This window comes from Branchiostoma floridae, chromosome 2 (assembly GCF_000003815.2).
Source record: "Branchiostoma floridae strain S238N-H82 chromosome 2, Bfl_VNyyK, whole genome shotgun sequence".
Classification (NCBI taxonomy): domain Eukaryota; kingdom Metazoa; phylum Chordata; class Leptocardii; order Amphioxiformes; family Branchiostomatidae; genus Branchiostoma; species Branchiostoma floridae.
Genome location: NC_049980.1, coordinates 17,508,003 through 17,522,360, shown reverse-complemented (window position 1 = coordinate 17,522,360; position 14,358 = coordinate 17,508,003). Strand labels below are relative to the sequence as shown.

General features: G+C 39.9%; 1 protein-coding gene across 1 annotated transcript; it reads right to left on the bottom strand.

The window, feature by feature from the left end:
* Positions 1–1,221: 1,221 nt before the first annotated feature.
* Positions 1,222–13,687, bottom strand: LOC118409982 (the record flags this gene model as incomplete). The annotated part of the gene is given in 23 exon segments (XM_035811412.1): positions 1,222–2,401; positions 2,784–2,904; positions 3,420–3,522; positions 3,645–3,889; positions 4,146–4,318; positions 5,011–5,120; positions 5,295–5,339; positions 5,737–5,861; positions 5,998–6,177; positions 6,304–6,525; positions 6,790–6,890; positions 7,700–7,831; positions 8,191–8,320; positions 8,615–8,734; positions 9,010–9,147; positions 9,553–9,573; positions 9,872–10,117; positions 10,461–10,609; positions 10,855–11,092; positions 11,355–11,474; positions 11,778–11,921; positions 12,193–12,252; positions 13,463–13,687. Coding segments are annotated over 21 exon segments (3,204 nt in total). The 3' UTR covers positions 1,222–2,022.
* Positions 13,688–14,358: the final 671 nt, after the last annotated feature.

Below are 14,358 nucleotides of genomic sequence, written 5' to 3'. Positions count from 1 at the left end.
AAGGACAGGTATATTTGCCTGTGTTTGAATGGTATCTAGGACATGTAATTACAGTTTTGTCTGTTTACCTGTGCAAAGAACAGGTATGTTTGCCTGTTCAAATTGAGGATGGTGACCAGCACTAAGGACAGGTATGTTTGTTGTGCATGGGTAGCATTCAGCATTATGTTTTGCCTGTGTCTGTATGAACTTCAGCACCAGGGACCAGTATTTTAGCTTGTGTGTAGATAGTATTCAGGGACAGGTATCTTTTCCTGTGTGTAGATGGTATTCAGCCCTAAGGTTGTGTTTAAATGACATTCAGAAACAGGAATTTTTTACCTGTGTGGGTTGTGGTCAGTACTAAGGGTATATTTGCCAATGGTGTCAGTGTGAATGGTATTCACCTCACCTCACCGGTCCCATAGCCTCACCGGCCGTATATGGTATTGAGGAACAGGTATTTGCCTGTATACAATGTAGATACCATTCAGGACCCAGAGAGATGTGATGCACAATTTGCCTGTGTTTTAATGGCATTCAGCACCAGTCGGATATGTTTTCTTTGTGTGGATGGAGTCCTAAGCACAAAGGATTGCAAATATGTTTACCTGTGTGTGGATGGCATTCAGCACCAGGGACAGGTATATTTGCTGGTGCAGCACCAAAGACAGGAATTTGTGCCTGTTTGGATTGTGTTATGTACTAAGAACAGGACCAGTAAGTTTGCCTGCATGTGGATAGTATTCAGCACCAGAGACATAAGTAGTTTGCCTGTGTCTGGATGGTGTTTAGAACCATTGACAGTTGTTATGTTTCCCTACGTGTGAATGTTGTTCAGCACTTGGAACAGGTATGTTTTTTTACTTTGTGTGGATGGTGTTGAGCACCATGTACACGCTTTCAGGAACAGGTACAATAACCATGGCAGTTATTAAAGGATGCCTTTGAATATCTACAAAATGATATTCAGATGATCTACAAAGTGTTATCAAGTTTTATTCAGCTGTAAAACTAAATTCAGAGACCTTATATATGTCAGTTGGTCTTTGAGACATAAAACATCATTTGGCCAACTTTTGTAAAATTTTCACGTTTGGCGAACCATGCAATGATATATTTTAATGATGTGTTGATGATACTCAATGTACATGACATTGTAATGGAATCTGGTATAGTCATCAACTGTTGTCAATATTTTTTACTAACCAGGCAAAAAGAATTGATAAGATCATGGTAACATTCAATGTTTAAAAGTTTTATTAGTTCCTTTGTGACTCCCAATTCCAAAACACAGAAAGTTTATTAGTATTATTATAATAGTAAATTGTACCATCAATAACAAAGTCTGAAATTCACCCTGAAGTATGATATACATTGTACTGTTAGCTCTTACAATATTTGCTAATTAGCCCTAAGTGCGACAAAAGACATACCGAGGTTAACAATACAATCACCATGATTATAAGAAATACACTGAAACTACTGAAAGCAATAATCTAAGGAAAGGCAACTGATTGTTTAGATTGAATTCTCATTTAGTCAACAGGCAATTCCCATTGATCCATGATTCTGCAGTAATTTGTTAAAGTCCTGAATACAATATGTAATACATTAATTCCATTCAATAAGCACTTAAACCTTAATATTGAATACAATGCATCTGTAACTACATGAAACATAGCATGGCTGAAATATTCAGTCAATCTGTCTGGCTATATGTTATCAACCAAATATACATGATGATATTATTGTGACAGAAGCAAATTTCAGTCACACATTGCTACTGGTCTTGGTTAATATGATTATGAACACTTAGTATTTCAGCCCAATGTCTGCTGTCCAGATTTGGAAATAGAATTTGGCATCATGAGATAAAGTATTGCATAAGTGTGTCAGCCAGGCACACTTACAATTATTCCAATTTATCATGCCTTACATGATATAGCTTGTAATCATCTTTCCCTCACTCCTAAAGAAAAATCAAGGCCACAATCTGTCATCTAAAACATCCTCATTCATTCTTCTGGTGCATCTCTGTAGCTAAGGGTGGCCTAGGTACAGAGACAGGGGCACGGCAACGATGGAGGAAATAATGTAGAGGACCAGGCACAGACGGTCCAGCACGTGGGCCAGCACCACCCACTCGCTCTCCTCATCTTCCTTCTGTTGTCCCATGGCTTCAATATTGGCATTCAGGCTGTCAATGCTCTCCCTGATCCCACTGATCATGGCACTCAGGTTGGCATCGACTGGCTTTGTCTGCTCACCAGTTGACTTTTCCTCCGCACGCTGTGGCCCTTCCTCCCAAAGGTTTGTGAAGGAGCCATTCTCATAGATGACATCTTTTTTGCTTCGACCCACCTCCAATGTATAAGACTTCTTGGCCAGGTTTCCCATCAAAAGGCATTGGGCCATGTACCTGTGGAAGAACAGAGCACATTGTCAGCTGCATGTTGTAGAATTAGAACTGCATTGGTATACATACAAAATCTCTAACATGCCACATGATTTGTTAAAATATTACAGTTATACATAGTTTTTAATTTAAAAAAAACACAAGGACAATTAGCACAATCTCAGTTTGGCATAGTATTTCCTACCAATATTGCAAGGAAATTTTTATAGTCCTTTTTCTGCTACCAAATCATGCAGAGTAACCTATAACATTATCATTTTGCAATCAACATCCCAGATACAGAAAGACCCGATACAGATACAGACGACATTCATTGTAAATTGCAGTGTTGGTATTCTACAAGTCATGTACTATACACATGTACAAGGGTACAATGTACATGTACCTGAGGAAGACAGTGCGAGCCCAAGAGGGGAGGTCACCCTCCTTGCCAGATATGATGATGATGGCCAGAGTCACTAGCATGAAGAATGCCATAAAGGACATGGACACAACCACAAAGGTCCCTGGAATGGAAGAAATGACATCAAAGGTTCATCATATTGATTTACATGTATAAGAAATCGTTACACTGTAAGAGTAGTCTTGACTTTTAATAGTTAAAAAATTTCAATGGTTCTAACACTTGAAAACAGATAAATGTAAAAAAAGTCTAATAACAATATCAGCGTTAGGTGTTGAAGCTTAAACTTTCCATAATTTTTATATATTTTGCATCATTTTGTACTATCACCAATACTGTACATTGAGGACAAAAAATTCAAATGTAGAAATGACAAATTAAATACATGTAAAATGAGCTCATGGTTCACAATTCATTATATGTGATACTGGCAGAATTGTTCAATATAGAATATCACTGTATTGGAGAACCTTTAAGTTAATAGATAATTGAATACCAATCATAGAATACTCCAAAGCCTCATCTGTCTCTTAAATTCTAACAACACCAGTATTACATGTACGTGATGTCAAATATCTGATGGATAACTTGAAAATGCTGTGAGATGGCCTGACTCACCAACAAATGGGATGTTAGTGGAGCGTGGAAGGAAGCTTGTGATGACGACAAGTGATACCACCATTGACAGCAGAACAGCCATCCCATAGGACAAGCGGTCTCCCTGCAAGTTAAAACATGTACATGTTCACTTACACAGGTGTAAATGCATCTTGTAACAACACAATCAAATTTTCATCATCGTGCTGGCTCTCCTTCATCTGTGTGTAAGAGGACAACTCTAACCTTGTCTATAGGGATGAGGAAGGTGATGGCCATGAGAATGGCGAGGATGATGGTAGGAGCGATGGTGGTGCACATATGGTATGTTGGGTTCCGCTGTAGTGCCAGATTCAGGCAGCCTGTGTCGTTTGTACTTTCTGCAGTGATGGTGACAGACCACTCTCCTGTGGACGTCTGGGAGGAAGTACTGCAGTTCAAGTTGTTCTCTGCTGTCGTGTTACCCTCAAGGGGACAACTCAGTCTCTCACCTGTTGGACACAATATAGACTTAGACTTCTGCACATTCTAAATTTAGAAAATAAAGGGAACCTTTAATGACTCACTCATGCCTAATATCTTTGTAGAGCAATGTAACAGCTTTACTGAATGATGTATGATATGTTATGTGAATCTTTGATATCATAAAAATAGATAACGTTATATTCTGAATACATTATGAATATTTCTATCACATGTGTCATGCCCAACATCTAAGAATAACTTATTAAACTTGGCAATCATCACCTTTAGTAAGGTCTGTCTTCAAACACACAGGACATGTCATGGAGTCAAAGGGGAAGAGGTACTGGTCAAGGTCACAGGTGGTAGTGACCAGCGTCTGCACCTGCCAGATGACCTCCCCTGATGATGTCAAAGTCACATCCACAGTTGGCAATCTGGTGAAGCCAGTGTCAGCACTGACATGGGGAAAGGGAAATCTTACTGTTGTCATTTAAGGATTTGCATGGTGATATCAATCTTTAGGTTGTTTGACAACCACTATCCTGTATCTATGAATACCAAATCTACCTCTGCTGCCAAACCTGGATATATCCGGCACACATATACATATACATGTACATGTCCTGTGTACCGCACCTGGATATATCAGGGATAGCTTATAGTAGCAGCTTTGCGCGTGCGCAGCACACTAATCCAGGAAGTTAGGGACTTCGACCTTGTGCCTTCTTTCTGGAGGTCAGCAGCCAACCCTGGCACTGATAGCATTTTATAGTGCTGAAACTCTGGCAGTTTTAACCTTGCCAAGCAAACTGAAAGATGCATGATGGTATTCTTGTATGCTTGTATGATCATGAAGTAGAATTGTAGGAGACTTAACACTAGGTCAACACTGCCTCTCAGTAGATGGCTTCATTTGTGTTGTAACACAAAGCACCTTCCTTGCAGACAATTGTGACTGAATGATCATGATAATATGTTTCTAATATTTTTAATTTTCTGTTCTGTTGGGAGAGTCAGATGATCATTTTTATAAAGAGAGAATACAATTTCAAAAAATCCAAACCCTTCTACAAATGTGTTTGGCTCTTATAGCACCATTGATATTCATATACACACAAAGTCCCAGAAGTAAATTAGCTTGACTCACTTCCTCTGCAGAATCACAGTAGGAGCCCAGACCCTCTCGTAAGCCACTTGTAGGGTGTCTATGTTGCCATATGAGGTAGGTGTCCAAGACAGCCTATTGTCAATCCAGCGCTGCATTTTTGGGGAAACACAAGTTTGCAGTTGAAAGTTAGTTTCTGGCATACTCAGAAGCAATTCAAGCTACTTCAGATCAATCTATAAGGAAATGCCATAATCTGCTTCAACTTTAATCTATTAAAAGTTCTAAGAAGATGTAGGAATCAAATTTGTCAATGTTCAACTCACAAATTCCACCACAACTTCAGTCTGCACTTCTGGTCCAGTCTCATCCTATTCACATGCAAAAAAAAAAACAGAAAATTGTTCTGAAATCATTTTAATGGAGATTTTGTTTTTGGCCACCTTATGCTAGGATGTATTGAAAAATGTACATGGTTAATAATCATTACATATCTGGTCAGGAATGTATTTTTGTTGAAAGGAAATATATCAGATTAAGTCATTACATACATGAAATGTTACAGACATTACATTATGCTTTAGATATCACAATTCAAAGATATGAAGATTGTAACCCTATATGAGACAACAAAAAGCTGTCTTGAAATTTGGAATTATGTTAACGTTAATATGTATCTTAACAGTGCACTTTACTTTAGTGCTGCCACTATGGTTAGTCTTCTGTATTAGAGAGCTGGACTATAGAATAGAGACAGCTCATAATTACCAATGACACTATGTTGACAACATGTCCAGAGAACACTGTAGTGACGTCTACTGGCAGCTCGGAGGGTGCTGCCTCTGCACTGTACACGTCAAACAGATCCTCCAGCAACTGTCTGTACTCATTCACTGTGGTATCAGTACAAAAGGAAGAATGTCCCAAAGCAGCAAATGTTGACTTTAATGTTCAAAACACCAATTTTTCATTTCATCTACATTCATGTTCCTCAAATCTGCAAAGTTATTATACTAAAGCTGTATTTACCAATACAAGTAGGAAGACTGCTGCTCCAAGTGGAGTTGTCCAGACACTTGATGACTGCAGAGCCCTTCAGTGTGTAGGTGGAGGCACACTGGTACGTCACCTTATCTCCTGGCCAGTAGAACTCTTTCACAGGATGGGCTTGAACATTTCTGGGGAGGCCTCGGTTGCGGCAAACCTGTCCTAAAATACAGGATTTTGGTAGTTTTAACTTAAGGGTCCATGACCTACAGTCCAATCTGTATCAATGGAGTCTCAGTACATGTATGAAAAACATTATCATTGTGTACTAACACAGTCACAACTCACCACTACATGGCGGGACACGACAATACTCCCACTGGTTGTCCACGTAGCACCACGGCCGTTCTGCAACATTACCGGGGTTGCGGCAGTTGTTGTTGTCCAGGTTGGCCCATTGGAAGTTGGTAACCTCGTACTGATGATCTGCCCAGGCAGTACAGTTCCGCCCAGTCTCAGTCACAGCAATCTGGCCCCTGAAGTTGGCTCCCTTCCCGTGGTAACAGTGTACTGACAATGGACAACAACTTAGTTGGAGGTTGATTCTAATGTTAACAGCAAGATTTATGTGTTTGCATGAATACACTTCAATTAAGTTAAGATACTTGTAATGGTTAGAAAACACTGGTTACATGAAATGTGGAAAAACACTCATGGTGAATTTTACATAATAATTTGTTATTTTGCCATATCCAAATGGCAATTGCTTCACATTCTATCACAGTCACTGCACATCTACATTTGAACAATGAAAGAGAAATTCATTAAGCTCACGGGATGTTGGTCCTTGCACACAGTTGTTGGCATCCTGGCTCTCAATGATGTCACAAGAGGGGAAGTCTGATGGCCACTCTGCTTCACTCTCACAGGCTGACCTGAACATTTGACAAAAATATACAATGATTAACCAATCAACGCAGACCACAATCTAGGAGCATTATATCATCATCATCAAATACTGATAGGAGCTCAGTAACCAATGTCCGGCTAATGGAAATTTCAATTTCTACTCTGATTTGTTGCTTTTACCAGAATTAGACCATGACCACAGATAAATCCACTACTTTCCCTGCCCAACAATATCGTATAAACTGCGTTTGGTCAGTCAATGTTTTATCCAATCAGGATGCAATTAATACAAAGCTGTCACAAAGCTCAGGCCTTTAGATTATACTGCTAAAAGGCAGTCTGAAGCATTGCATGCAAAATCCTATGGAAAATTTTCATTTGATTCAGTGATATTAATTCCAATGAGTGTCGCCCTTATCACACAGCAAAAGCATGAATAACGATCGATTCCAGTTGCTTTGAAAAGATGAGTAGACATAAGCAAAGAACTATATCCAGGGATAATGCATGTTTAGATTAAGTAACTATGTTAGAAATTGTGTGCCTGCTATTGTTTATTGCTTTTTTATATGTTTGGGGTAATGTTTGAATTGTCAGACTGAGTTAAGAACTGAAAGCCATCCTATCAATTAAACTTTGGTGGCTGCAGTGATGATGCGCTTGACTACCCTGGGAAACCAGCTCAAAGAAGCTTCACAAAGAAGAGTTGCCTTACGCGCCCGCAACCATACACCCTCCACATGCACTACCAGCTGGCCCCATTTACGCCGGCCCCAGACTATCGCTTGCACGCCTTGTGGGAGTCTGTGTTTTCCTAGGGCAGCACTTGACTGACCTTATTTCTTCACACCAGGACCTACAGGGAGCTTTGCTGGTGGCGGTGGAGCGGTCACACGAGGGAGACATCATCTCACACACAAACACGGCAATGTCCACATGGCAGAGGCTCCGCATCAGGCTCTTCAGGCTAGGGGGGAAACATCATAGGCATTGATCAGCATCATTATACAAGATGTTTGGGATTATTTTGCTTAACAGCTTCAGCAACTGTTAAGCTAACAAGTTACATGAACCTGTTGAGTATTAGATATAGTTAGTGCAGTTAGACAAAAATTTATAGTTATGGTTATAGTTAAAATTATAATTTACTATGCCCTGCAAGCATAAGCTACTAAAATGATAACACTATACTGTCCTGTTTCAAACACAAGTTATGTAATGTGTGTATTTGAATATCATACTGGCAAGGAAACACTAATGAGCTTTAAGTTACCACATATAGACACAAAATTCCCGAAAGCCATCCTGTATCAAACATAACTTCACCTGCTGTATTCTTGGGAGTTCTGCAGTTCATTGGCAGTCTTGTGCCCAATCATGTTTGGGAAGGACACATAGTTAGAACCATCTCTCCTCGCACATAGATCCTCCAGCTCACCTTGTAGTGGATTACACTCTGAAGAGGCCATGAAAACACATGAAAAAACATTTCCTATTTCATGTCAACATTAAACAAAATAATCATACTCCATGTAACTGTGTTACATTTCATTTGGAAAATTGTGTTGATAAATAGTTAGCAATGCACATATAGGCTTCAAATCCCCAACTAGGCCTGACCTTAAGATAGATATGTTCTGTCCACTGAGGTAACCTGTGGGATTGGCTGTTATTCGATATTTTCACATTATGCTTGAAATATTCACAATTACGCAAATGCTCCTATCATCACAAAATGTGTTGTCCTTACGGCAATCCTTTTCATCACTTTTATCCCAGCAGTCAAACTTCCCATCACAATACATGGACAGGGGGATGCACTGGGCATTATCATCACACAACTCTTCACCTCTCTGGCACGGCAGAGCACCTGCAAGAATTCAGACATATTGAAGATATCGGTTACAGAACAAAACGGGTTGAATAAGGTGCATTACAATAATTTCAATGAATTTGTTTCCAAGTCAATTTTGCAGTACTAGTATATATGCAGCTGTAAATACTGGGAAAGAGCCCACAGACTTTGTTTGTATGACTGATCAAATTAAGTTGTCATACACTGACACTCAAATGTATTGGCATTTATAGGGTTACAGTAATTTGGAAAAACAGCACAGAAATGGAATTCTGAATGAATTGCTGTACCTCTGTCCCTTGTTGTGTAAGATGCACTGAAACCTTCCTTGGAGTTTTGTCCATCACTAGAGAAAATGACTGACACTATGTAGCTTTTTGGTCTCACCACCAATTTCTCAGTCAGTTCCCCACAGAGCCTCTCTGCATCTAAAGAAAGTAACAAAAGGCAGTTGCACTGGGGCAGATACAAGACATATTCAAGCCAATTAATGACTGGAAGTACATTTTAACTTGGTGTGGCAGTTCAAAACTTGTGTGAACACCAGATTTTCTCTGATGCAGTTCTACTTGTCATGATCATCACATAAGTGCTAGAAAGAGAAGCACCAAACAGCACAACAACACTGTCCTTGGTGCTGAAGTTCATTTCACACAATGTGGTTAAATCTGGCTATCATGTGACAGTCATATTTTTATTTTAGCATCAGGAATCTTTTCTTTGCTGTCACCTTGTTCACCTTATCATATTGGAATACGTATAACATAGGTAAGCAGGAGCAAGAATCTTAAACAACTGATCATCGCATCTGTAAGGTGTGGTAGGATATATACCTTGGGTTTCACCACTTTGAACTGAAAAAAATAGAAATGCCTTGTTAGCAAGAAAAATTAAAAGTGATGTGACCATTACAATTTTAAAACCATGCATGGAAGCTAATTATTGAATAATAATATCCCAAGACCAGTCATACGGATGTCATACAGGTCACAGTAAATATTATGGTACAAAAATATTTTCAAACAGTGTTATCCAGAACACAACTGACACCATTAACATTTTTCAGTTTCAATTTGGTTGTTATCTCTTGTACAATGTGATAGTGATCATTCTGATAAAGAACAATCAAAGGCATAGATGAAAGGTATTCACATCTGATGCTGCTGAACTTGCTGTCTGGCCATTCCCCATCAAATATCCTGACATAGTCGTAGGGACAGTTCCCATCAGCTGGTCCCCCCTCCAGCTTGAAGCTGTGGAAAGATATCTCAGGGACGAGGTGCGGGGAGACCCTGATGGACCAGACACAGTCTCTGTTGTTGCCATAGTTGCCTCTCCCAAAGTTGGGTGACTGGAACGTGCTGTTTAGTCCACGTAGAACTCCTCCACATCCACTTGCTACCATGTACCAACACATGAAAAAGTTAAATATCAGAGTATCAGACCATTCCTCTCTAATTTGAACTGTTATACCCACTTCACCAAACTGTTGTCACATTTGAATGAAAAGACTCTTTTTACACAACCATTATTTTATTCATAACTTACGTTTCGGTGACCGTCTGTCACCTTCTTTGGGGCAATGCTGACTGTTTCACATTGTTACTGCAGCACAGGTGTCACTGCTCACAGTTCAGATGCGGTCACATAAAGTATTAACAATATACAGACTGATATTCAGGAGATGTCAAATTTACTGACTCAAACACAAACCCCAGGCACATGAACACTGAACACATACCACTGCCTGGTCCTTCTGGTCCACCCGCTCCCGGCTGGTTTGTGGCACGGTTGATGTAGCAGTCCTCAGAGAATGGCAGGGTTGCACAGATGTCAGGCACCAGGTCGGTAAGGTTCTGACAGCTGGCCATGATGTCTGGACACCAGACCCTGGGGGTTCAACAAGGACAAAGACTTTCTCTAGGTTATCTACATTTGTATGTTATTACTATCAATATTATCATAGGTTTTAGCTGGTGCCAATGGTGGTACACATAGAACACAATGGAATCTGAGTTTAGTAAGATACTCCATGGTATATATCTTGCCCAGCTGGATCATAACAGTTAACACAATACACAATTTCACATATTTTGTTAGCTTTATACAAGTGACATTCTTCCTGTAATGTGTACCTGCATGGTGGCTTGATCATATTTCCCACACACTTGGGAGCCAGCAGGGAACAGACGAAGGCAAACACGTCGTCATGGCAAGGGTGGGGAGTGGACTGTAGAGCCTGCAGACTGCCGAGGATCGGGGAATTCAGAAGCACAGTCTCGTTCTCATGGCCGTACAGGTTGGGGTAGACCATCGTTCCATAGTCAATGGTACCCTTGCAAATGCTGAGTTCTGATGGGATCTGCTCACACACTACGGAAAGGACAAAACCAACGCTGAATTCTGAACTGTTGATTGAACATGTAGAATACAATGGCATCAGAGGCGCCAGGTTTACTTGCTTTGCGTTCATTTTGTTTCGATCTAATCAATATAAATTATAACTTTTATATTTTTCTATAACTTATGTAGAACCCTTGAAAAAGCAAAGTCCTTTCAGATGCCACGCCCCTTTTTGAAAACATTACAACTGGTTAAGGAAGGAAGCAGGGCAGCTATCTACGTATTGTCTTACCACAGTTCTGTTCGTCACTCTCGTCTTCACAGTCATTTGAGCCGTCACAGATCTTGGCGAATGCCACACATCCCAAGAGGTCAGCACACTCCTTCTCATTCTCAGAGCATGTGGGTGGATCTGGATAAGCAAGCAAACTGGTTATAACTTTAATTCGAGATGGAATTCAAGCTGTGGCTGGTATTGGTGCGTCTACAGACATGAAGTCCCTGGCCTAACGTGAGGAAATGCCGAATATGTAGAGCGCTTCAAATTCTATAAACTGACGACACTATAGTAATACTGAGTATTCGAGGTCACAGTATATGTAACAAATGAAAGTTGGCATCAAACTTTTTGGCATGTGATATGCAAAACATATCAAATCGTAAAATCCCTTCTTTATCTATGTGAACAATAAGTTAAGTAAGCAATGAATTGCACCTTTATCCACAGCAACAAATGAGGCGTTGAATCCAGTCCCGGAGACCCACTCATCAGATTTGAAAGTCACGGTCATGATGTTAGTCCGAGAAGTGTAATTCCTCATTACAGTAAAATTGTCAGGTTTGGTACCGCATAATTTTCCTGAAGGAAGAAGGGCATGAAGAAGGGCAGTGTACCAAAACCTGCAGCTCTAAAATACTGTATGGCAAAGATCCCGAAAAATTGCTCATACCACCTGAAGGAACCCGTTTCCAATGTTATCTATTATGTTATAATCCATCCCGACTTGGCAAAGTATAGGCGGGGGTGAAATGAAACAAAACTGGCCAATCATCAATACTTCAAAACATTATGATAAGTAATGCATGTTGGAGGGAACAGGGGGAGCAAGTGTAACATCACAGTCCCATACCTCCATCAGGGGTCTTCTTCCATAGATCCACACCTGGATATATTCCTGAGACTTCACCATCTATGTACAATGCAGGCAAAACTGGTTCAACCAGACTGGCAACATTTGCGAGCAAATACAGCATATTTCAACCATTTCCCACCATATGAAAGATGGACTGTTTCAAAGTTGAAAGGAAAAGTCAACCCCTGTGCAAAATTAGACTATTCGTTGGGCACCTCAAACTTAAAATTGACCAGTTCAAAAACACTTCCACTGAAAAACTGGACTTCGCACATAATCCCCCCGGTCCAAAATCGAATTTTGAAAAATTCACCCTGCATTTGAATGGTCCTTTCAGTCATGGGTGGCTAAGCATTTGAACGAATTTTGTAAGATTCATACCAATTTTGTTTCACAAAAAAAGAAACAAAGATGTGACTGGTGTATGTAATCAATTCCGTCATGTTATCTTAACTTAGTTACATCAAAATACTAAATGATTCTGCAATTCTGTAATCAAGAAATGTTTTAAGATTGTTAGCCAGAGTTTCAAGTGAAAAAAGTGACTTGCACATCTGCATACTTTATGCATGCACTTGAGTAGTTGTGATACTTTCGCGTTGATTAAGCAAATTAGGGATTTTTTTGCATAATTGGTATCTGCTAATCTTCTACCTGCCACAAACTACACCTGTTACATGTATTTGATTCCTATTATGGAAAACACTGTTAATATAGATTTTCTCATTAATTATGCAAATTTGGACCTAATTTGCATAATTTGCATTTCACTTTGTACATCTCTGCTAAAAATACCCACATGCTGAATATCATGGAAATCCGTCGTTCCTATTTTCCGTCATGCTCCTTGGAACGAAGAGTTTGACCAGAATGCCCCTGCGGTTCCAGAGCAAGCTGCTAGGGAAGGGGACCCAAACATACATCACTTTTTCCTTACATCACAAGCTATCTGCCACCAAAAAAATCAAGATTATAGTATGTCCAGGTCAAAAGATACGAAAAATCGAAGTTCTGCTGCAGTACCAAGGTCGTACACGAGGGGACCCCAAATCGACCCTGACCTTCGTTTTCCAACACCTACCCACATACCAAATATCATTACAATCCATCCAGAGGTCCTAGAGCTTTGGGGACCATAAATATCCGGACACACAAACAGACACACAGACAGACACACAGACTCACCAAAAACTATACCTCCATTTGTCATGGAGGTAATAATTACGCTAATAACGTTACTGTTAGGCGGAAATAAGGTAAAAACTACCAGAGTTCTCATTAATGGCGTCTCCATCTTTCCCCTCAAGTAGGACATAGTCGTTAGCGCAGTGGTCATGGTACTCCACATCAAAGCTGTCAAACGTCAGGACCACTCTCTTGTCGATGTCCACAGTGATGGTCCAGATGCAGTTCTTGTTACGCGGATACAGGCCCGGATGGTTGGGGGAGAACACGTACCCCGAATCTCCCCCAAGGGCTTGCTGCCCACAATCTGGAAATTTATTTTGATTTTTGCAGATAGTGTGATAATGGAAAAATAAATGATATTGTGACTTTGTACAACATTTTGATTTAGGCTCGTAAGGTATACAAGTTGGTCAATAAAAAGCATCGACAATTTAAAACTTTGAATGGTAGCGGCTACTATTCAGAAAACAGACACTAAGTGTTGGGCATGGTTGAGCGATCTGGTCAATTTTTTGGGCCAAAGCAAGCAAATTTTATGACATCCGTGCACTCGTTAATTCTCGACAGATTTCAGGGAGAAAAAAAACTATTTTCTTCTTCATCTGAGATGGTCAACTTGGGTTCCAAAAATACAAAATATGTTACGTTGTGGACTATTAATGATTGTACCTGTAGACGTGACACTGTAGCTTAGCGAGGTAGCCATGACTCAGTAGTTGTAGTTGTAGTGAAACTAAATTTAGTTGGATAGTTGCAAAAGTGGTACCACAATGGAAGTCATGAGTGTAGTTGCCAACTCGATAAGTGATACCAGTTTACCACACTATTTTTACTTTAACAACACTATAGTTCACTTCTATAAGACAGGAATAAATGATTTGTTGTCTGAGCCATGTTTTGTTAACTTAAATTCTTAATATGGTGTCTATTTTGAAAATTACCCATCCTGTTTTTTTCGCCTCATTATTTTTGCAG